Source organism: Colletotrichum siamense (assembly GCF_013390195.1).
Source record: "Colletotrichum siamense strain Cg363 chromosome Unknown KSG_Cg363_contig03, whole genome shotgun sequence".
NCBI lineage: Eukaryota > Fungi > Ascomycota > Sordariomycetes > Glomerellales > Glomerellaceae > Colletotrichum > Colletotrichum siamense.
Window position 1 is genome coordinate 621,631 of NW_023501016.1, and position 21,677 is coordinate 643,307.

General features: G+C 51.6%; 8 protein-coding genes across 8 annotated transcripts; 3 read left to right on the top strand and 5 right to left on the bottom strand.

Moving 5' to 3' along the window:
• Positions 1–534: 534 nt before the first annotated feature.
• On the top strand, positions 535–1,543 carry aflV-1 (Cytochrome P450 monooxygenase aflV; the record flags this gene model as incomplete). Its single annotated transcript, XM_036635995.1, has 2 exons — positions 535–852; positions 902–1,543. The coding sequence occupies 2 exons, from the start codon at positions 535–537 to the stop codon at positions 1,541–1,543; spliced, it is 960 nt and encodes a 319-aa protein (XP_036497310.1).
• Positions 1,544–5,227: 3,684 nt separating this feature from the next.
• On the bottom strand, positions 5,228–6,636 carry stcS-3 (putative sterigmatocystin biosynthesis P450 monooxygenase stcS; the record flags this gene model as incomplete). The annotated part of the gene is made up of 5 exons (XM_036635996.1): positions 5,228–5,233; positions 5,266–5,457; positions 5,520–5,571; positions 5,623–6,470; positions 6,529–6,636. 5 exons carry the CDS (start codon positions 6,634–6,636, stop codon positions 5,228–5,230), a joined length of 1,206 nt encoding a protein of 401 aa, XP_036497309.1.
• A 1,017-nt stretch (positions 6,637–7,653) lies between these two features.
• Positions 7,654–9,488, top strand: CYP8B1-1 (5-beta-cholestane-3-alpha,7-alpha-diol 12-alpha-hydroxylase; the record flags this gene model as incomplete). Its single annotated transcript, XM_036635997.1, has 3 exons — positions 7,654–7,928; positions 7,996–8,757; positions 8,819–9,488. 3 exons carry the CDS (start codon positions 7,654–7,656, stop codon positions 9,486–9,488), a joined length of 1,707 nt encoding a protein of 568 aa, XP_036498019.1.
• A 104-nt stretch (positions 9,489–9,592) lies between these two features.
• CGCS363_v004149 (uncharacterized protein) lies at positions 9,593–12,614 on the bottom strand (the record flags this gene model as incomplete). The annotated part of the gene is made up of 2 exons (XM_036635998.1): positions 9,593–11,278; positions 11,337–12,614. The coding sequence occupies 2 exons, from the start codon at positions 12,612–12,614 to the stop codon at positions 9,593–9,595; spliced, it is 2,964 nt and encodes a 987-aa protein (XP_036498018.1).
• Positions 12,615–13,103: 489 nt separating this feature from the next.
• Positions 13,104–14,331, bottom strand: vrtI (Oxidoreductase vrtI; the record flags this gene model as incomplete). Its single annotated transcript, XM_036635999.1, has 3 exons — positions 13,104–13,856; positions 13,915–13,981; positions 14,042–14,331. The coding sequence occupies 3 exons, from the start codon at positions 14,329–14,331 to the stop codon at positions 13,104–13,106; spliced, it is 1,110 nt and encodes a 369-aa protein (XP_036497584.1).
• A 1,839-nt stretch (positions 14,332–16,170) lies between these two features.
• On the bottom strand, positions 16,171–18,085 carry PUT4-2 (Proline-specific permease; the record flags this gene model as incomplete). Its single annotated transcript, XM_036636000.1, has 5 exons — positions 16,171–16,343; positions 16,399–17,045; positions 17,099–17,603; positions 17,660–17,873; positions 17,930–18,085. The coding sequence occupies 5 exons, from the start codon at positions 18,083–18,085 to the stop codon at positions 16,171–16,173; spliced, it is 1,695 nt and encodes a 564-aa protein (XP_036497585.1).
• A 461-nt stretch (positions 18,086–18,546) lies between these two features.
• Positions 18,547–18,964, top strand: CGCS363_v004152 (uncharacterized protein; the record flags this gene model as incomplete). Its single annotated transcript, XM_036636001.1, has 2 exons — positions 18,547–18,721; positions 18,780–18,964. The coding sequence occupies 2 exons, from the start codon at positions 18,547–18,549 to the stop codon at positions 18,962–18,964; spliced, it is 360 nt and encodes a 119-aa protein (XP_036497057.1).
• Positions 18,965–19,069: 105 nt separating this feature from the next.
• On the bottom strand, positions 19,070–21,311 carry priB-1 (Protein priB; the record flags this gene model as incomplete). Its single annotated transcript, XM_036636002.1, has 8 exons — positions 19,070–19,495; positions 19,553–19,800; positions 19,859–20,136; positions 20,192–20,617; positions 20,668–20,758; positions 20,855–20,991; positions 21,061–21,201; positions 21,271–21,311. The coding sequence occupies 8 exons, from the start codon at positions 21,309–21,311 to the stop codon at positions 19,070–19,072; spliced, it is 1,788 nt and encodes a 595-aa protein (XP_036497058.1).
• Positions 21,312–21,677: the final 366 nt, after the last annotated feature.

Here is a 21,677-nt window from a genome sequence, read left to right on the forward strand (position 1 = left end):
CAATTTGAGAACTTCCTGGCAAACAAGATGCACCTCAGGGGCACAGGATCTCACGCGATGTCATCCCATGCTACTGGCACAGAGAGAGATCCAGATAAAAAGCCATCGCCTGATCATCGCACATGAAGAATTTGCTTTTGTATCTCCAGGATCATGTCCAGCATCGACAAATCTTACCAGAATGGGATATTCGATAACGATTCCGGACAGCCTATCCATCAGTGGTGGGAGTTTCTTCTTTCTAGTTGCAGTTGCAGCCTACGTGCTTCTCAACGTCGGTTGGAGTCACCTCTTCAATTACGCTTCAGAACTGACAGACCGCAGATTATTTGGACGGGTCTACGATCGCCCCTCAGCCATATCCCGGGCCCATGGCACACTCGGTTCTGTCGATGGAGACTGAAGGCAAGTCGGCTGACCGGAACTCGAATGACTTATATCTACAATCTTCACCAAAAATACGGAAAGTTGGTCAGAGTTGCCCCCAATGAGATTTCATGTGTCGATCTCGATTCGGTCATCCGGGTGTACAAGATGGGTGGTGGTTTCGAGAAGGCGCAGTGGGTTGGCGATTTTGCTGATAAGCTCCCGGCACTTTCTCTGTCCTTTCTCACCGACAAGCAGGAAGCGAAAGAGCGACGGAAGTTGCTTCAGCGCTCCTTTACGCTCACATCTCTGCGACAAAACTGGGAGAGTGAGATCCGTCAGAATGTGGAACTTGCGGTGTCGAAGATCAAGGATGAAGCGATGCGGGGAACTGCTAATACTCATAAATGGTGGACTTTGATGGCTGCGGACATCATCAGTCTCCTGTCTTTTGGCCAGTCCTTTGGTATGCTGGGCTTGGGCAAGGTAAGCCAAGGATGGCCCTCGTTTCAGGCGTTGACCTCCGCTAATATAGACCAAGAGCACGCTTTACATGCGAGCAATTGAGAACGCTTTGCTTGGAGCAGTCTTCAAAAGCGAGCTCCCAATTTTGCACTTCCTCTTCCGATCGATTCCCAAATCGTCGCTCCAGACAGTATCTCGCTGCCTTGAACAGTGTGATGCGGCGGGAAAGGTTGGGGTTGAGAAGCTTTACCGGCAAGACGACAAGACCAGGAGTCTGTTCAAAGAAATGATCATCGACTGCGAGAGGGAGGGACGGCAATGGCTCAACGATGATACTGTGCGAATAGAGGCTGCAGGCATGATGGTTGCTGGGTCAGATACCACTGCCGCAGTTTTAACCTATCTGATCTGGTCGGTGTTGGAGCAGAAGGAACTACAAAGAAGACTCGAGGATGAGGTGTCTCAGCTTGGTGATGACTTCAATGACAAGACCCTGGACGATTGCCCTCTTCTTAATGCCATAATCGAAGAGACGTTGCGGTTGTATCCAGCGGTTCCATCGTCTCTACCCCGGACTGTTCCCGAGGAAGGTGCTACTCTGTCAGCTCACTACATCCCAGCAGGTACAGTGGTTTACAGTCCTGCCTACACCCTTCACAGAGACCCAGAGATATTCCATGAACCTCATCGGTATACCTATCCTGTCGTCTGATTTGTTTCTAGAGTTAACCATGATTCCAGATTTAAGGCCGACCGTTTTCTAGACTCTGCGGCGGTCACATTGCGACAAAGGCAAGCTATGATACCTCTTGGTGGTGGATCGAGGGTCTGCATTGGCCAGCACTTGGCCATGATGGAACTTCGACTTTCTGCGGCGATCTTTTTTCGGGAATGTCGGGGGGCGAGGCTCAGCAGTAAAATGCCTGCAGACAGCATGGATGTTGTTGACTTTGTTCTTCTGTCTCCCAAACGCAGACGATGCGACATCACCTTGAATTTGCTATGAGTGTAAGCGACACGACATGCCAGAGAATTGAGACTCCGCAACATTTCTGCAGTACACAGTCGTAGACAGGTTGAACAAAGACTTCCTCCATCGTATCTGAGTCGTTGCACAATGGATGAAACACTATGTACTCGGGTCGAGGTACTAGGAAGTAGTAACTTCACAGGAGCTTTCACTTGTAGCCAATTGAACTAACTAAGGCGTGTGTGCTATCAAAGTCATGCCAATCAAGCCGTCGAGCTGAAGAATACCTAGAAATATTCAGGATGTCTGTCGACTCCATTTTACATTTGCCTAACATCATGATCCCAGACCAACGTACACGACCAAGGATAACTTCAGTATCTGCCTTGTGTAACCAGAAACTTCTTCCGTGGCTTTCAAAGCACCTCTTCGGGGCGGACGTCATATCAAGTCGAAGGATACAGCGCGAAGCCCCAGTCCTCTGCATCCCTCATCAACTGGTCCGCCAATCCATCATCACCAGATGTCGCACCAACATACAGCCTAGTGAAAGCGACGTCACTCCAGTAGCTGTACTCAGTATCAGGTGGCACGAAGAAGACATCGCCCGTAAGGAGATTTTCTTTCTGCCCTGCCACCGAGATCATCAACTGCCCGTCTAGGACCAACATCACTTGTGAGCCGCTCGATTTGCGCAGCGGTGCTTCGCTACCCAGCGTTCTCCTCCTGATTGTGATGATACTGATAGTAGCATTTCCGGACGTTTCATTACTGCTCACCAGAGGCGCGATGACCTGACCTTCGGAACGATGAAGGAACTTTGGGCCCCGATTGTTGGCGACGAAGTACGGCTCATCTGGGTTACCCGGCAAATCGCTATTTCCATTATGCCAAGGCAACCCTTGGTTTGAGGTACCGTTTGTCATGTTGTGCGACAAGGCCGCATCTGGGGCGATCGTAATGTCGAAGCTTCCGTCAGCTGCTGCGGCAATGATCTTGTCCACAGGATAAGGCAGTGGTTGATCCGGCGGGAACGGTGCATCGAATTCGCTCGAAAAGGGTTCTGAGACGTTGTAAATCCATTTTTCAAACCCTCCTGGTGCTATGAAGCTCGCCATCAAGGTATCGGGCTCAGTGAACTGGAAAGAGTGGTTTTGGTTCTGAGGGACAGTAGCGAAGTCCGATGCCTGTATCGCGCGTGTCTCTCCATTGATCCACATCGTCATGCCTCCGCGGATTGCGAAGAAGGTTTCGTAGTAGCGGTGGTGGCGGTGCGTGGTTATCTGGAGATTCTCCCTTCCGCTCTCCGTAAACAAGGTGAAAGCGCCACCCGAAGACTGATCTGTCACCAGGACCCTGTAAATGTCGGCGCCAATTTGATAAGCATCTCCGTTAGAGTATCGAAGTACATATGGCCTAACATTCGAAGGAACTCTTTCGACCACAAGAGAAGCAGGCTCCGGAGAGAAAGATGAAGCCGTTGCGAAAAGTCCAATAGCGGCTGCCAAGACAAGAAAGAAAGTATTGGCCATCGTAAAAGAATCAGATGAGTTCAACAGGATATTCTCAGTGATACTTCTCGTGTTGAAAGTGTGATCAGTGAAGCATTTCCGATGCCCTGGTCCATTCCTCCTCCTTTTATATGTTGGATTCGGCGATTCCACATCATAGACAATACTCAGTCTTCTCCTTCCCGTTCAACGACTCTATCCATGCAGCATGCTTAGAAACAATTGCCCACAGAGATAATAATTGATCGGGTGGGAGGCCGAGTGGGATAATGACTGACTGATAGACAGCCTTCCGCTGACGTCAAAATACCACCTCCCTCCCCTTCGATTTGAATTGCACGCTTGCTGCTCCAGACAGATGCTTAATTCCTAAGACCTCGATTTCATGCGCTTCAATTAAAGCGCGCTCGCTCATTTTGTTCACCTCGTTAAGGTAAGGGCGTTCATGGCCCTTGGGTAGCCTCTTCCGCTTTTTGAAAAATGTCACTTTCTCGCCACGTTCTGGGCTGCTAAAGGATAGAACTCTGATTTGCGATATGCTGAACACATGCTTTGCAACTTGATTTTCGTCTGCCAAATTGCCTATGAAGAACTATGAATCTCAGGCATGCAAACGCTTATAAATCTTTGGGCCGGTGGGAGAGCGGCACAATGGAACATGCGTGGGAAAGGGGATTGATCGTCTTGCCGGTGGGAGAGCAAGACGTGGACATTGATATCATTCCAAAGGATCAACAAGTAGCTGCGAGTTCGATGATTAGATACAACCTTGTATGGTGATGTACGTGACCCCTCAAGTGATATCCGGAGTCTCGCTTTGTTTGTGTCAAGCTTTCGACCATCGAAACTCTATTTTGCCCTGGTAGGAGTGACCGGATCGGCTGTCAGATATAGCACACCATCACCGTCATTAGCACGGTCTATGTTCAATGCGTAGAATATGACGCTTGACGGTTAGAGACCACGGACTTATTTTCCGCATCGTGATGTTTACCGAGATTAAAGTGCAACTGCATAATGTTTATGTGCTAAAGCCTGGAGGCTTCAGCAGTCTCGGAGAGTCATACAGGCTGAAAGGCCAATGGATAGATGACTGACCATGATATAATCGGTAGTTTACTCATCCATCATTCAAAGCCTTGTCAGATTCAAGTCAACAAAAGGAGGCAGACGGAAATGTTGGCGAATATCCCACCAAATCTGATACGACAAAGAAAAGGATCGGAAAGCGTTTTCCGTGAAGCGGGTATTATGACGCAATAAGTTGGGAGATCATCTTGGGTAGAAGCCTGGCGAGACCAGCATCTTATACAAGGTACCTTATACAGCAGCCACGACCCTATTCCCTGTATGCCGAAGTTAGACTCCAATTTGCAAGAGGGAGAATTTCAAGGGGGGCACTGATTCCAGTCGAAATGTTGACAAGCTGGAGTACAAGGACGGAATGGAAGCTGTTACTCGCGGAATACATTGAACGGTGGGCCTTCGGCTTTCTAAATCACCATATTTTCAGATAACGTAGTCCTATTATCGTCTTTGAACGGTCATCATCATCCCACCTCGAGGCTTTGCCTCTAAACCTAGCTCTTGAAAGACGATGTCGCCGTAAGTCTGATCTAAATCCGTGTACGAAGTTGTGTTTTTCGCATTCGGCGCCAATTCGTAGCACTTGAAGGAAAAGTCCACCAAGACCAGCGAAAAGATTATCTTCAACTCGTTCATGGCAAGGTTTTCTCCCATACATGACCTCAAACCTCTTCCAAAGGTTCTAAACTGGGATCTTGGAATCTCATTGGGACCCAGCCACCGTTCAGGGGAGAACTCCGTGGGATTCGGAAAGAAATCGGGATTGTAGTGTAGATCATGACCGTTCATACAGACCATCAAGCCGTTATCTATGGGGAATGTCTCGCCATTATGGCTCACTGTTGCCTGTGGGGCTGCCTGTCTAACCGTGAATCCGATGGGAAATAGCCTCAAGATCTCTTTGATAACAGCCTCGGTGTATGGCAGCGTCTGCAACCTTTCTGGGTTGTTTGCAATGGAGCTCACGATGCTGTTAACGTCGGATCCTAGGACATCTCTGTGCTCCCGAAGCATGGTTTCGACTACCGCCGGCGCCTCAGAAAGAAGCATAAAGGAAAACTGGGAAGCTGCTGTGAGAACGTCGAACTTCCATAGTTATTGTAGGATCTTGCTAAGCTTACACAAATGGTGTCTGTCGTCGTCCCATGCCCTCCTACGAGCAGATTCTTGATGCTGACCATGAATTAGCCAGTACTTGTATCGATACAGCAGGTTTTGACTCACTTGGAAAGAATCACAGCCTCATCAGCTTCTGACAGAATTCGAGCATTTGGTCGTTTTTTGCTTGCTTCCGATGGAGTCGGGAGGTGCTCGCGCAGCATCAAGTCCAAGATGGACTGTGCACTTCGTCGGGATGATATGCTTTCGTCTTGAGGCAGTGCCACAAAGCGTTCTCGGATTTTCCTGGTCATTGAAATGTCAAGCTGTTTGGAAATCTTCTTCCTTCGCCACCAAATCTTCAAACGGGCGAACGGGTTGAGCATGACAGCCGGGTCGCTCTGGCTTTCCGCGAACGCCATCAACTCTCGCAAATCATCAAGGTCCTGGCTTCCATCTGTCTGAGCGTTGAGGGGGAAGTTGAAGATGATACGAAAGATGATATCGAAGACAAGCTTCGCTGCTACATCTTCCAGGGAAAATACCTCCCCGGTTTCAGACAGCCTACTCAGCAGACTCCGAAATGGCATACACTCTTCAGCCATCAAGCTCGCCAGGGAGCGGATGTTTGCCCAAGAGAAGGCCGGCAGTAACGTGGTGTGCGACTTCTTCCACAAAGGCCCGTTCGAGTTTGCGATGCCACCGTGGCCAACCACTGGCGTGAGTGTGTCGTCCGCGACAGGGTGCCGAACAGCGCACTTGATGATGGCAGGCTGGTCGCACAACTCAGGCCGTGTCAAGATTACGCTTGGAGGGCCGATTGGCCAGAGGTCGAGGTAGAAAATTCCATCGAGTTTGTGTCGCCGTGCGAGCTCGGTGTAGTAAGCTTGCGGATGACAATTGGGAGGCAGTATCCCGGCTACATCACCGACTGCTTTGAGATGGCCCAGTAGCCAGCTGTGAGGCGGGCCTGGCTGTGGCCAATCTTAGTCTTTGACAATCAATAGTGTAACCCGCGCGCTGTTGACTCACCAAATTCCGATAAAAGCGCCGTTGTTGATATCCTCGATATATGAAGCGCACAATCACAGCAAAGATTGAGATGGCACCGACAGCAAACATCAGCCTATGCCAGGCCATTGCTGGCACCGTTTCCGTCATTTTCGGGTGGAATAAGTCAGCTTGCAGCGGAAAGTTGAATCCGAGCGAAGACGAGCTTCTTCAACGGGCAGATCCAGCCTCTTCGACTTTCTGCTCGTCGGGGTGCGCGGGACGCGAAGTCGAAAAGTCTGATGCCAAAAGTCCTCCGTTTAGACATCGGATTACATTTCCCGACTTCATGTCTTCTAAGCGAGTGGCCTCCACCTTCATCCGGGACGAAAAATCCTTAGCGGTTGATATGAAGCTTCAAAAACCAAGAAAATTTGACGGATGATCGTCTTGACAACAGCCTAAGGCGCATTAACCTTGCATGGCCCTCAGGGGCAAGGGCTCGATTTTCTAGTAACCACCAATGAGCGACAAGTCAATACTCGCATATTTCAGCTTCCATGCGGGCCAGATGAGCTTGATACCACCTCATTCGAGGATTAAATGGTCTTCGGCAGTAACTGACATGGGCCAGACTCAAATCGAGATGCATTGACGTAGGTACGCTATCGCGGACGCTATCACTGGAGACCATCGTGCAACTCTAAAGATTCTGTTGTGGAGCAATTGCGAGTAATGATGGGGACCGTTACATTGATCCCATCTGATAAGATCAAATTTGATTGATAAGATGGAGAACTTACCGCATTGAGCTCTGTCTCCAGCCCGTCTTCACGATCTTCCGCGCGGGGTGGGAAAGCCGCGCCGGCTTCTTCCTTTCAACTCCCGACGAAGCATTTTTTGCAGGCATCTTGGCAGTCGAAACATCTTGGCAGCATGGAGTGCCCCTCAATCATGAACCCTTGTTACCATTACAAAATGAGAACAGGATTTTCTTCAGCAACTCGCAGGACTCATTGATGGATCGGGCTCCGACAGTTGCGCAGGTGGGCGGCAGGATGTGGTGTATATATAAAATGCAATGGTTGATATTTGAACGCAAGGAGTGGAAGAGTGCGCTCCGTTCTGTGAACGAGTATCCGTTGAAAGGCCTTGCAATTTTACGTTATGGCTTCAGTGGCGCCTGGAGGGACTGGGCTGCCCATCATCGCCCAGAACTCGACCACGTTTGGTGGGTTTCTGGTCCCGGTCGAATCAAATAAGGCTTTGACCATAGTTGCAATCTCGTTCATCTTCCTCCTTCTGCCATATGCATTTCCCAACACCCCATTCCGACCACACATCAGCTCCGGCAAGAAGCCTGCAAAGGGATCGAGCCTTATTCCTCTTACTTGGTCTCACTTGAGAGGGGTCTTCGACGTCCTCAAGTTTCTCACCGTGTCGTATGTGCCTTTTTACTTGTGTAGAGGCCCACCAATAGTAGGCAAGACTAACCGTTCTGATGTTCAGCGACCTCTTTCATCGAGCTTCACCACTTCAAATCAAGTGGTTCAACTTCAGCTGCTACATCGTTCAAGGCGCAAACAATATCCGAAGCACCTTTCAGAACAAGTCCCTCTCGACGTTCTTCTTTCAGGGCATCTTCGTCCATCGTGTCTTTCTGTTGCCTAAGAAAGACCTCGGCCTCTTCTGGACAGAAGAAGAAGAAGCAAAAGAAGATGGTCCATCCAAGCATGGTGAAGAAGAGGTCCGAAATGACTTCGGAGCCCGCAGTCACCACCACATCAGTAACCTCCTCTCTGGTCCAGGGACGAAGGGTTTTAATGACCGTTTCGACGAAGCGTTGGCAAAGAACATGCGAAACCTGGCCGCGGGCAACACGGAACACGAGCTCCATGATCTGAAGGAGTCGTTGGACATGGAGATTGTGCGGTCTTTCATCGACACACTATGTGGGCCTTACTTGCTGAAGGAGAACCCCATGTTTTTGGAGGACTGGCAATACGTCCACGACAACATTACCCTTCTGTTTCTCCGCCTTCCTAACTTCCTCATGAGTCGCATATACCAAGCTCGAGATAGGTGCCTTCGTGCTGTTCAAGAATGGAACGAGTGGGCGGTCGCGAACTTCCACCCCGACACAATCTCAGAGGACGGATTCGATCCTTACTGGGGCCATGCGTTCTTCCGCGATCGTACAGCCATGTACATTGATGTCGACCGATTTCCTTTCTCTTCTATCGCAGCTCACAACCTGGGGCTTCTCTGGGGGTATGTACAAGTCTTCCTTGTCCCTTCTCATACAAGTTTTGTGACACTGACTTTTTCGTAGAGGCACAGCTAACTCCTCACCGGCCGCTTTCTGGGCCATCCTGGAGATATGCCGCGACCCAGAGCTTATGCGTGTAGTGAAAGAAGAGGTGGCAGACTGTCGCATCGCAGATGTCGATGGCGGACCTCGTTTCGACATGGAGAAACTCTTGAAGAAGCCGTTCTTGCAAGCCGTCTTTGCCGAGACCCTTCGCCTAAGAGTCCACGGCATCATCCCTCGCAAAACACCTGTCGATGGAGTGAACGTGCGGGGCTCCCTTGTTCCCGGGCATCGACTATTCTTCGTCAACTCGACCACTGAGCACATGAACCCCTCTGTTTGGTGCACTGGGGCTGCCAGAAGCCATCCGCCTGAGGAATTCTGGCCAGGGAGGTTTCTCTTGCCTGAGAAGACCAGCAGCGGAGAGTTTGTCTACAGCATCAACGGCAAGTCGGGATCATGGCTGCCATTCGGGGGCGGAGCGCACATGTGCCCAGGACGATTCCTTGCGAAGCGCATTCTGATAGGATGTGTTGCTCATTTCATTACCTTGTACGACTGTGAAATCACTTCTGACAAGGCGATGCGTGGAGAGACGGGTATGAGCTTGAGAACCTTTGGCCTGGGAACTCTCCATCCTTCGGGCCACGTCGGAGCACGTCTCAAAGTCCGTAACACGAGTTCGACCTGAAGGCAGAGGATGAGGTGCGGTTCTGCAGCAGCCGCGTATGCAGGAATGCGACGGGATTTTGTGAATGAAAAATATTCGTAAAGCAGAATAGATGACCTTCATACTCATACACGCCAACACCTTTGTCCGTTTCCAACAGCTTTTACCCTGGAACCAATATCAAGTGGATGGCCCGATGATATCATGAAATGGTCTCGTTCCTCGTCTGCCAAGCCTAGCATGTTATAAATGTTGCGGCTGATCAGATCAAGTGCCGCCGTCTCACTTATCCTGTGTCCCCCATTGGCGTATGCAACCCCGGCGAGAAGTCCCAAGTCCCGAATGAGCCAATCTTCCTCAAGGCCGATGGCTGTCAGTACTCCCGCGTTGATTAGAACATCGATCGCCGTCCCGTTGGTCAGAGGTGCTCCTGTAAGGGCCCTTCGTTGATCCCACGAAACTGCAAAAGATTGCGATGGGGCGAGGATGACACCCACGCCGGCTGACGCGAGCTGTTCGGCAACGAGATGCGCTTCCGCGCCGCCCACAACGACAAGTCTTAAACGACTGTCGCCCAGATGGGCCTCTTTCATGGTGTCTTCGATTGAAGCCTTCACATCCAACAGGGCTGCGATGGTATCGGCGCTATGAACAGTAACCGCGAGAGCCATCTTTCCCTGTATCACCGCACGAAGGAATGAAGCCTCTGAGAGCTTCTCTTCAAAGTTGATGGGCTTTTCAGACGCAAGGGAGGCCACGGCTCTCAAGAGTTTGTTGCGCAGGTCACCGACGGCTGCAGACATAGACGAGATTCCATCGAGTCCCCGTTTAGCTGAGAGATCAAGCGTGTAATGTAGCGCGGCATCCCGAGCAAAGACGGCCCCAGAGTCGAGTACCGTCTCCGCTCCGGTCAGGAACCCCGCACTGGTGCCGTGGTGGGTCGCGATGCCGGTGAACTTCGGGGCTGAGATGGCCCTTGTGACACCATATCGGTGGGCCACATGGAGTTTCTCTGTATCGAGTGCCAGACCATCGACTCCGCGACTAAAGCGACCCCCATCCGCGCCGTTGTCCGTTACACTTTCGGTTTCGATGTAGTTCAGACCCAGCGTCGAGCCAAAGGCGGTAAAAGCTGGCGAGAGATGTCCGTTCTTGATATGGATCACGGCACCCTTCACTTTGGACGCGGTCTTGAGCTCACGGTCGCAGACTCCGACACAAGTGATCTTGCCGTTGGAGACGGCCACGTTGTAGCTCTCCCCATCAGCGGCAAAGCCTGCCTTTTCGACAGACATGAGAATCTTTGAGATGCCAGTGAAAACCACATCGCCGTCAACCGCAGCTAACTCCTCCTCAATATTTCCGAGGTCCTCATCCGGTACAAGCGTCCCTTCAAATGGCTTCTGAAGTTCGAATGGACTCTCATACTGAGCTGTGCCATCAATCCAGACCTGGGCCGGGGTCGCACCGACACTCAAGGGATCACTGTCCCAGACCACGATGTCGGCGTCATACCCAGACTTGATCTTGCCTAGGCGCTCACCAAGGCCGAGTCGCTCCGCTGGGGCCGTTGTCACCGATGCAAGTGCCGCGTGATATGGTAGTCCATACTTGTAGGCTTTGGCGGCTTCGAAGACGACGTGCTGGGCGTTGAGAACCGGGTTATCGCTGACGTAGATGGGAACGAGACCCGCATCATAGAGATGCTTGCCAGCATATTCGGAACCTATCGCGGCCTCGGCCTTATACCACATATTATCGGCGAAGAGGGCTGATGCCGGTGGATCGTCACCCCAAGCCCGCTTCAATATCTGTTGGACCAAGCCAAGTCAGTTGTAGTCCATCTTACGGATGCAAAAGGGGACTCACATCAGGCACAAGATGAGTTTGGTGAGCGTGATGAAAAGCCCTGATTGGGAACTTGAACTCAATGCTATGGTCAACGAAGGCTTCGAGGTCGTTGATGGTGTAGCAGTGGGTGTGAACGTGGACCTGGCCTCTTAAGAGAGCTACCAAGCCTTCCCATTCGAGCTCGAAGGCTAGATACGTCTTGACGTTATCCAGCCCATGGGCAGCATTTCGGCACCAATCATCTTGTTCGCGCTTCAACTTGGCGGCGTGCTCAAAAGCTTGGCGAAGCTCCCAGCTCTCACCCAGGCGACTGTACGGACCACGCTCGCCAACTTTGCCGTGGATCTGCTTGGCGTTTTCACCGCAAGCCATCTTCATGTATCGCCACGTCCAATCCGGGTCTGCCAACATATCGATAACACTTGTTTCGTTCCGCCCATCCTGTTGTCCGACAGCATGCTTGATTGGGAAGGCCTCTCCACCGATATTGTTGCTGGAGCCAGGGAGGATCAGTGACGTCGTCACGCCCCCGGACTTGATGACCTGAAGCTGATGATCCGTCGGCTGAATGCCGTCAATTATCCTGACATAGGGCGTGATGTCCTTCGAAAGTTCGCTGACATCCTCATTGCCGTGTATGGTCGGTAGAGAGTGTACAGCGGCATGGCTGTGCATATCGATGATGCCGGCAGTGAGGGGGCGGCCTTTAGCGTCGTAAACCAAAACATCCTCAGGCAATTCTTTCACCGAAATCGTTTCAGCGACGTTCTCGATGAGACCAAATTCGACAAAGACATCTGCTTGTATCCAGCTGAAGTTCGCTTTCTCCTTGACCGGCTCCCCGGTCCAAACCGTCGCGTTCCTGATGAGGGTGGGCCTGTGGCCGTCAACATATCGGGAGTTCCTTGCTCGCCCGTAGCCGACGGGATCCACCGGTTTGTGATGCAGTTTGGCGCATGTTGCAAGATCTTCTTTGAGTTGCGCGATTGAGAGGCCATGCAGGTTAGATTCGGAGTTCGAATGTCTCCCAATGGGTGATATTTGCCGCCATTGTGCGTAGACGATGAATGCGAGGCAAGCCAGGCCAAACACGCGCAGCAATCGCGACCTGCGGGGTAATTGGAGATGGGAGTTCCAACCCCTCACAGAGCTGGCGGCGGGGTTTTCGCCAATGGCGCTGTAGGGAGGAAGCTCATTCTTTCCGGCGAACATGAGCTGCTGATTCGATGGCAGATTCGTCTGATGGAACAATTCGATGTGGACGACAGAGCCACTGAAAAGCCGAGGGATGGGCATGTTTATTTCAGCGGGATGGTGTTCGATACGAGCACCTTGAGGGGCTGGACCCCTGGAAGACAGGGATGTTAGTGACGGAAGAGCTCGCCTACAGTTAGACTAAGTGAGCTAAGAGAATCCAGGCCAGTTGAGCGGAGCTCGGCATGTTGGAGGAGGGGTCGAGAAACCCTCGTTTCGTCAGTGATCGAGGATCGAACGTCTGTTGACTGGATGGTTGTTATTCCGAGTCATTATCAATGAGTGCACTTTGGTCAATTGCACATCAAAGTTGAGAACAATTCTGTTCTTGTGGTACTTCTCGGCCGTGTCTAAAAGCACAGAAGAGTGTGGGGTCACGGTCGCATCATTTGGTAGCTTTACTTCCAAGAAATCAATGATTGAACATGATGTTTTTACACAAACAATGTGCATGTATTCATTTGACTATTTGTATTGTTTACGGCCAAGAAAGGGACAAGTTTCAATGCCCCTCATTTGTGAATGCTTTGCTTAGTGAGCCTCGACCAGGGCCTCCTTCACCAAGGGCTCCTTCTGGACGTCCTCAACCTTCGCCTTGGCCAGCTCAGGCTGGGAGTACGGGGTCCACTCCTCATCGGCAGACATGCCACCGTACAGCATAGACGGCGGGGCAAGAGCCTGGATATCAGGGGTAGCCTTGAACAGGAAGAACTTCTCGTCGTGCCACTGGCCAGCAGTGATGTAGCGGCCCTCACTGTCCTTGAACATGGTGTCGTTCTCGGCACGGAGGAAGTAAGCAATGGAGTAGCGGTGCTCATCCGGGCGGAAGGGCACGACACGGTGGATGCAGGACATGAAGGTGTGGCCACTAGCAAAGCGCAGCGAGTCGCCGACGTTGATGATGGCGCAGCCGGGCTTGGGGGCGACGAAGCCGAACTCCTTGGTTCCGGGAGGGCGGATCTGCAGGCCCCACTCCTCGGCGAAGAGGAGGGTCAGGGAGGAGATATCGGTGTGCTTCTGGTGGCCGATCTCCTTGTCCTTGAGAGGGTCGGCCGGGACGTAGTGCATCATGGCCAGGGTGGAGGTGGAGGGGCGGTCGTTGCGGTGGGCGTTCTCGTAGCGGGAGGCGCCGGTGAGGCCCATCGCGGAGGAGAGACCGGAGAGGATCGCCTTGGTGACGATGTTGGAGCCGGAGATGGCATTGCGGAGGACGCGCTTGTCGGTGTCGTTCTTGAGGATGGCGGGGAACTTGGGGTCCTTGCGCTGGATCTCGTCTCTGGAGACCTTTTGGGTGTGTAAGTGACTTGCGTAAGTGGCGGAGCGGGGATGATGCCGATCTCACCTTGAACATCTCATATCCGTCTCTGGTGTTGGGAAGACCGCCGGTGCGGGAGCCGACGCCCTCGTAGCTAATTGGCTTGTTAGTCTAACCATGGTTATCGTTTGCGGGTTGAGCATATGCGACTTACCCAAGGTGTGCGGTGACGAGACCGAGCTCGTTCTTCTCCTCAATGGGGTGGTCGAAGTAGCGGTGCATCATCTTCAGCGTCTGGTGCTGGTCATCGAGGAATCTCTGGCCATCGAGGCTGTCGAGGTCCAGGTAGAAGAAGCCGGACTCGCGACAGCATCGGAGCAGGTTCTCGAGCTCAGCGGGCTCCTGGGAAAGGACTCGTCCGAAGTCGACCGTCTCCATGGGGTAGATGGGGACGCGCTTCCCCGCCCACTCGACGGTCTGCGGGACTTCGGTGGAGACACCCATGATGTATGTTGAGATAACCTTAAGAGGAGATGGAGTTGAAAGATGGGGATATTCCGTGGAGCGCTGGAGTCAGTGAGAACAGCTTTGATGATGGACAGAAGCTCTTTCGCGTTCGAGCTATTTCGAGAGCTTCCGACCCCTCCTTTTTATAAGCTCTCGCCCAAGAGGACTAGACCCTGGATACGAGAGCTCTTGCATAGGCGCGCTACTGGCACAGCATTTGCCCCTCACGATCAGCCAACGCTGCCACGGCGTAAACATACCCGCCCACATCTCATCATGTCTTATCCTCCTTCCACATTGTTGTAGATTAACACTGTCTCCATAGAGTGAGACCTACACTAGAGTTTCATGCAGTCGTGCGGGGTCTCGGTCCAATCGGCACCTGTCCCCATATCACATGTGTGGCTGCGCCGGCCAGACTAACGCTGAAAACAATAGGCCATGACAGCTTCCTCGCAGCTTGGAGGAGCTCTCTTGGCCATTTCCAGAGAGGAACAGAGCTCCTTCGGCGCCTACTCCGTATCAAAAGTGGGAACTCGACCAAATAGCTTGCCCTGTAGGCGATGGCAACTTCGCGCCGCGACCGCGCATCTTTTGGCTCCGTTTCGTGTCTCACTATACTCAATCGGATACGATCCGTCGCATGCAGGGCGTAGGATTGCACCATTTTTCTTGGCTCTTATCACTTCCACAAAAAGCCGCATCGTGGTCTCAGCCAGCCCCAAAAAGAGCGAAGAAGAAAGTATCGTCCCTATTGCAATATCCAAGTTTAGCCAGATACGTGTATCCAGACAGTTGGCCTGGGGAAAGTCCAACCCCCCGCTCTCGGCAGATTACTTACGTGCTTTGAATGGTAGAAGGCGACGCGAGATGCGATCCCACCTTGTCGGCCTTTTATCCGACACTAATACCGCCAAGCCCGGCAGATGCCCATCTTGAGATATAATTGCTTATTCATTGGACCAGATCACAGGCAAGGGACGCACGATGTCTCAATTCAGTGAGCTCTCGGATCTTCTTGGCAACCGGGGAAGACAATTGATCTCTCTTGAAGAAGACAACGAAACAGAGAAGTGAGGATAGAGAAGTCATCATCATCGCACGGTCGTGAGCCACGTTGTCACGGACTAAAGTCAATCTTGCAGCCCCCCAACTGGAAGCACAGGCAGAGCTCCCGATGCTGACAGCCAGCCCTCCGAGCTGTCGCCACGCGACGACCCGGGAGCACCCGCCTAAGGACCCCTGGCTAGGATCTGACACTAGTGGTTGGCCATCATTTCATGTTGCTCTGGCGATGCGGGGTACACGAAGGTGGGCGGCGTCCGCGGGTGAGGCCAGCCCGCCGGGCGAAAAGTATCCTCTTACGTACATGAGATGGAGATGGTCAATAATCGGAGGAAAGGTCCCGTTCTAAAGGCCCCCACGCGGTAACTGAGACGAACACCTCGTGGAACTGAGACTGGTTCAGACGACAATGTCTGAGAACGCGCGGCGACAGTTTCTTGGGTCCAGACACGTCAATGAAATCAACGTCAGACCATACGGGTTCACGATCAAGCGACGTAAGCGACAATTAAGCCGAGTTGGCGAGTGCATTGCCAGATTTCACGGGGCATGTTTCATCAGTCTTGGCCCTTTACCGATGTTGTACGCAATTCTTCAAAATGGTTATTTTCTGGCCGATCGAGCTGTCCAAGGAGGGAACTCAACAGTCCTCCAATCACGCAAGGATGGGCTTATCACGAGACGTTGCAGGGAGAGACTTGGCATACATGAAGCAAGGCAACTGATGAAACCTTATCTTAATTCCGCTGACTCTCAAGTGCTGAAGAATGTCTAAACGGAGTGAATGAGTTTGCGAAATGACGACTTAAGTCCGGTTTCCCTCGTGTCAAATACTTCCGACTCCGCTTTCTCTTGTCGGATCGATGCAAACTCCGTCTCGAAATCCATTTGGGAAGGTGAAATGACCCGAGACTTGAGGTAAAACTTAAAGAACACGTACAACGCTGCATATTGATTAGCTCGCTGACAAATCTTGATAGGCAAGGGGAGATATTTTACCAGCAAAGATGAAGACGTTCAGATAACAGGTCAGAAATCCCGGGGCCGTGAAGTTCCCGGTAGTGAAGACGTCAAAGCCAGAGAAAAAGACAACCAAAACAACAGCAACTAGCGTGATCCATGACACGTAAGGCTGGCCAGGGCTTCGATAGGGAAGATCTGCGACCGGAACGTCAGCGAACGATTTCGGAGATTGATGCGGTACTGGGGTCTTGCCTTTCCGAGAATACCCTTGCGCCTTCAATCCTGCATAGAATCGGAGGTAGGTGACCTCAATGACAATCCAGCCAATGAGACCAGCGACTGTAGTGATGTTCACAAACCAACCAAACACAACGGACGTATTGTTTCCAACATTCAGATACACAAGCGGAAATAAGACGCATGTCAAAGCCACAGCGACATAAGGCGTTCCAAAGCGGTTACACCGTTGGAGGATCCTCGGGGCATGGCCATCGCAGCTGAGACCATAAAGTGTTCTAGAGGCAATGAAGACGCAGGCTGATCCACTGCTGATTGCAGATGTGCAGACGACAGCGTTGATGATCGATGGCAAGACAGACACGCCAGAGCGAGTGAAGGCGATGACGAATGGGGATTGCTGAGCTGTGCCAGTTGAGACACTCAGAGCCGGGTCGTTGGACGGACTGCAAGTCGGTCAGTTTCAGAGTTGCGAATGAGGCCCAACAAAGCAACTTACACAATCATTCCAACAATAAGAATGCTCAGAACATAGAAGACAAAGACCCGAAAGAAAGTCTTTCTAGTCGCTGCAGGAATAATCTTCCTCGGATGGCGAGTCTCAGAGCCAGAAATGGCCACGACTTGGATGTTGCCGTAGCTGAAAGCAGCAGAGAGCAACACCTTCCAGAAAGCTAGAAAGCCTCCAGCTGAGCCAGGAACAATGTAGCTGTTGAAGGCTCCAGGGTCTTGCCAGTAACGGAAACCAAGTCGTTCATGGTTGGGCCCGCCGCCGAGGTTAATCACTAGTCCGCCGATGATGAGGCCAATGATGGTCATTATCTTGAGAGAAGCAAAGACTACTTCAGTCTCGCCATAAAGCCTGACCCCGGCAAAGTTCACGACGATGATGAATAAGAGAAAGATAGTAATCCAAACAGCTGGGTTGACTGAGGTGTTCCAGAATTGAACAAGAGTTGCCGCCGCACTGATCTCAGCCGGCACCGAAATTGCCATGGTGTACCCTAATTCCTAAGCATCAGTTAAGCTACTCTCAAGTCTGCAGAACTCTACAACTTACAAAAGTTCCATCCGGTCGCAGCGCCCAGAGCTGGCTCTACGAACTTCGTCGCATGTCGGATAAAGCCGCCAGTCGCCGGCATGAAAGATGTGATCTCGCCCGTGGTGTAGGAAACGCCTGCCGTAACGAATCCCATTACAATATAGGCTAGCAGTGCACCTGCGGGTCCTGCAGTTGCAATCACCGAGCCTGAGCTGAGGAATAGACCAGTTCCCTTGCGTTAAATGTCAGGAAAATAGCCAAAAGTTTGAGAGAACACCAACAACTCACAATCATTCCCGCAATCGCAATCATGTTGATATGCCGCGAACTCAAGTCGCGCTTGATCCCGCCCTCTGCGTCTGACACAGACACATTCTGCCCGCCGTCCAAGTCTGGCATTGGGGCCGTGTCTGACGCTGCATCGTACTTCTCCTTCCTCTCCATTGCATGAGAGATCAGTCCAAAGCCACAGACTTTGAATTGTTGGGGCTCTCTATGAGCTGAGTTGTGTTTCGCTCGAATGCACAGCATGCACTGTTTACTATGCGACCCGGCAGCGGGTCAGGCGTGGTTAGCCATGTTATATCCGCAGTTGTGTCTTTGGCCCTGAGTTAAGCAACCGGCATGGCGTTGCTACCGGGCCAGGGGACTGCTGCATTTGGGATCACCGGACGAACTTATCTGCTAGTCTCCACGGCCTATCAAGATAGTCGGGGGTTTACCGACTTTTAGGACGCCGGTGCGGGGCTCGATTGGTCATTTAGAACGCCGGGCGATATCGCGGGGCTGTCGTTACAGGGACTTGCCATCGGCAAAATCGCCAGTAAGATAAGACGACTCGCCGAGACTTATTGTTGAATGCCTGGTCAGCCAAACCTTTACTGAGATCTCAAGGAAATTTAGCAATGGCACCTGAAACAGCGGCACCCGACGAGTTCCAACTCTTTGACCTTCGGGTCGAAGTTGTTTGTCCGCCAGGCAAGCGAATCATGTGTGGGGCAAAGGAGGGCGACCATTTTACCCTGAAAGGCGAGATGTTGTACCTGCCTCCGGATCAAGGAATCAGCATATACAGCTTAGGTATGTCTAGTTTGCAGAAGATGAGGGACGGTAGTGCAGTGAGTAATGATGACTACAGCATCCGTACTGCCACTTCTCGCGGCCAAGCAGAGAGTCACCCACAAACATGACTGGATGACCAGCGACGCCTTGATTGCTTGCCCTGATCCATGCTGCCCCTCTCAGCTAAAGATCATCCGAGAGGGAATCCGAACTTTCCGTCATTCTGAGACAACGGCTGTGCCCTTGACGGGAAATTCATGAAGTTAAAGGAGGTTTCGAGTTTGTAGGGGAGACCACGAATGGTGGATTAGACATGTAGTCAACCAACGTTTATTTTAAGACTTCAAATGGGCCTATTGGCTAATTTCATCCAAAGAAAACACCATCTTGGGCACTGAATCCAGCTTCTGCGATGAGATTAGCCCAGGTAGCTTCTTCTGCAGACTCGAAAGTCAATCCTGTCCCAACAATGTCTGCGCCCCTCATCGGTGCAATGAAACTTGCGGTCTCGCTAGAATCCCATCGCGAGTCGTCACAGTTTTGTTGCGTGGTTGATATTGTGGATTGTTCGCCCATTCCAACTGTTGTTCTCTGATCCTGTACTCTGCCATGGATGTGCGGCCTTTCTTTCGAAAATCTTGTGGTGATGTTGTCGAGAAACTTAGCTTGCAGTGCACAACTCGAACCAGGCGGAGCGGCCTGCTGAGAAAACACTACCGCTGCGCCAGAAATGGCGCTCTTGATGGCAGGCTCAATTTGACGAGTTACTGATTCAGGCGCAGACATCAAAAGCTGTGTTTCTTGTTGTCAGTTCCGTGCTTGGGAGGATGACCTATGAGAGTGGAGTACCTTGATCAAGAAAGCGGCACTGTACGCTGTCATCACATGAACTGAATCTTGGGCAAAATATAGCCAAGATGAATGGCGGCATATGAGGTGCAGCATCTCCAAAGCGCTCGAGTAGCTAACCCATAGTGCTTCCATGCGGTGTGAGGACCCTTCATCCGGCTGACCTAGAGTTTCTTGCAGGGGTAAGGAGAAGAGCTGTAGCCGGAGATGGGTTCCGTAGAATTGGATCAGGAAAGGGTGACAGCTGTCTGTATGGAGATTTTAGTGATACTCAAACCCTCGAGTCTTGATTGTGACCCATATTACCTTGATCGGCCAACTTTAGCCATCTTGTCTCCCATTCTTCTATTCTCCCATTGATGATGGCGAGAAGGGACTCGAGCGTATGGAGCTGGCCTGCACGAGCCCTGTTTGATCTCGAACCCAGTAGACGAAAGACTTCTGAACTAAGAAGTCGCAAGGTAACCAAAGCACCCAGGAGACGATCATTTGAGATAGCCGTAGGGTCTTTGCACCACGCCTCCACAGACTCAATGAACCCACTCCTCTCAATCATCCATGGCTTTCCAGTTTGTAGACTCATGCTGGTAGAAGTTGGTCAGTTGTCGCATTGTCCACCGCTCTAGCTAGCACACTCACCTTCGGTCATATACGAACAGGACAAGCCATGTTCTCTCAATATTTCTCGCTTCCCGAATTTCGTGATCAGTCCCGATATCGGAAGCTTTGAGGCTATACGGGGCAAGCCGGTGCCAGCCCAACTCCATTCCCATTCTGATGATGTATCCCAAGTATATCCACGCACGCGTATCCTCGGGGTCTTTCCAGTAAGTCATGATCATGATTGCTTGAGCCGTCTCGATCGACTTCGAGCCTCTACGAAAACTGTCGGCAAGCATATCCTCTGCATGATCCCGGAGCTTCTTGTTGAGAGCAGGATTGAAAGCCTTGGCTGCCGCGGCAAGTATGACAGTCAGAAGAAAAGCAGATTTCTTCCTCACGCGACTGAAACTGTGTAGATGCGGATCTAGCTGGCTGATATATGGGTTAAGAGTGACCATGAAACTGTATGTATTGTCAGTGAGAGGTTTCACAGGTCTAAATGGAGCCACTACTTTTCAAACAGGGACGAAGCGATGGACAGATTGACCAAGCCAAGTTGGATAGGATCATCTGAAGGAATTGCCGGATCGTCTCCTCTAGTCTCTGGTATTGTTATGTCCGACGCGTTCAAGATGCTTCCCAGACAAAACCCCTTTCTTGTAGTTTGACTCTTGAATATTCCGGCTGGTTGGAGCGTGCCGTTATCCCAGTCGGGACTTTTTTGAACTGCCGTTGCTGCAGCAGAGTCACCATACTGTTGTTCAGTTGAACTCGTCTGTTCAGGTGGAGGAGTGCTGGCAAGGTGCCTCGAGGAGGTGCTGTGTCTCTTCGCAATCCTGAAACCCCAAATTGAGCGTCAACTACATGATTTTGTGTGGTGTGACTGTTCGAATAACGCAACGCACCGTGTTCCAGGCTTCCTTCCCCGGCGATGATCCTGAAATACGCAATTAAGCGACTTGCGCGAACAACGCACACATATTGTCTCATTCTCCTCAACAACACATCGCATCTTAACAGTTCTGCACGGCAAACACGCCTTCACACTTGAATCGGTCATCAACTCATCAGCATTTGCGCATTGACGCATCATGTCGTACACCAGAGAAGCTTACACGGACTTTGGGCCCCGCGGCGCCTCACTGAGGGCCTCCATAGTCTCTTTCCGGCCGGCCGACGTCGATTGATTGGATTAAATTGTGCGGCCCACGACCTGGCGATAGTTGCCGCCGTCGGTGTCTTATTGATCAGATGAAGCCCGGTCCAATTTCGGAAAACCCCACCCGCGGTATCTCGTCGGCTCTTCAACACAGGGTCCCCGCGGTCATGTCTCATGATAAGTTATCGGCGCTACTCCCAAAACGTCCCCTCCGCTTCCCCGCTTCCCACTGGCTCCCTGCCAACTCCGATAACAAGCTCTCGCCGGCCTTCCACAGGCCGGTTTGAACGCCGGCGACGGGAATCCTTAACGACAATCGCTTATTCCCGCGCTGTGACGACAACAATTGCATCTGAGTCGAGA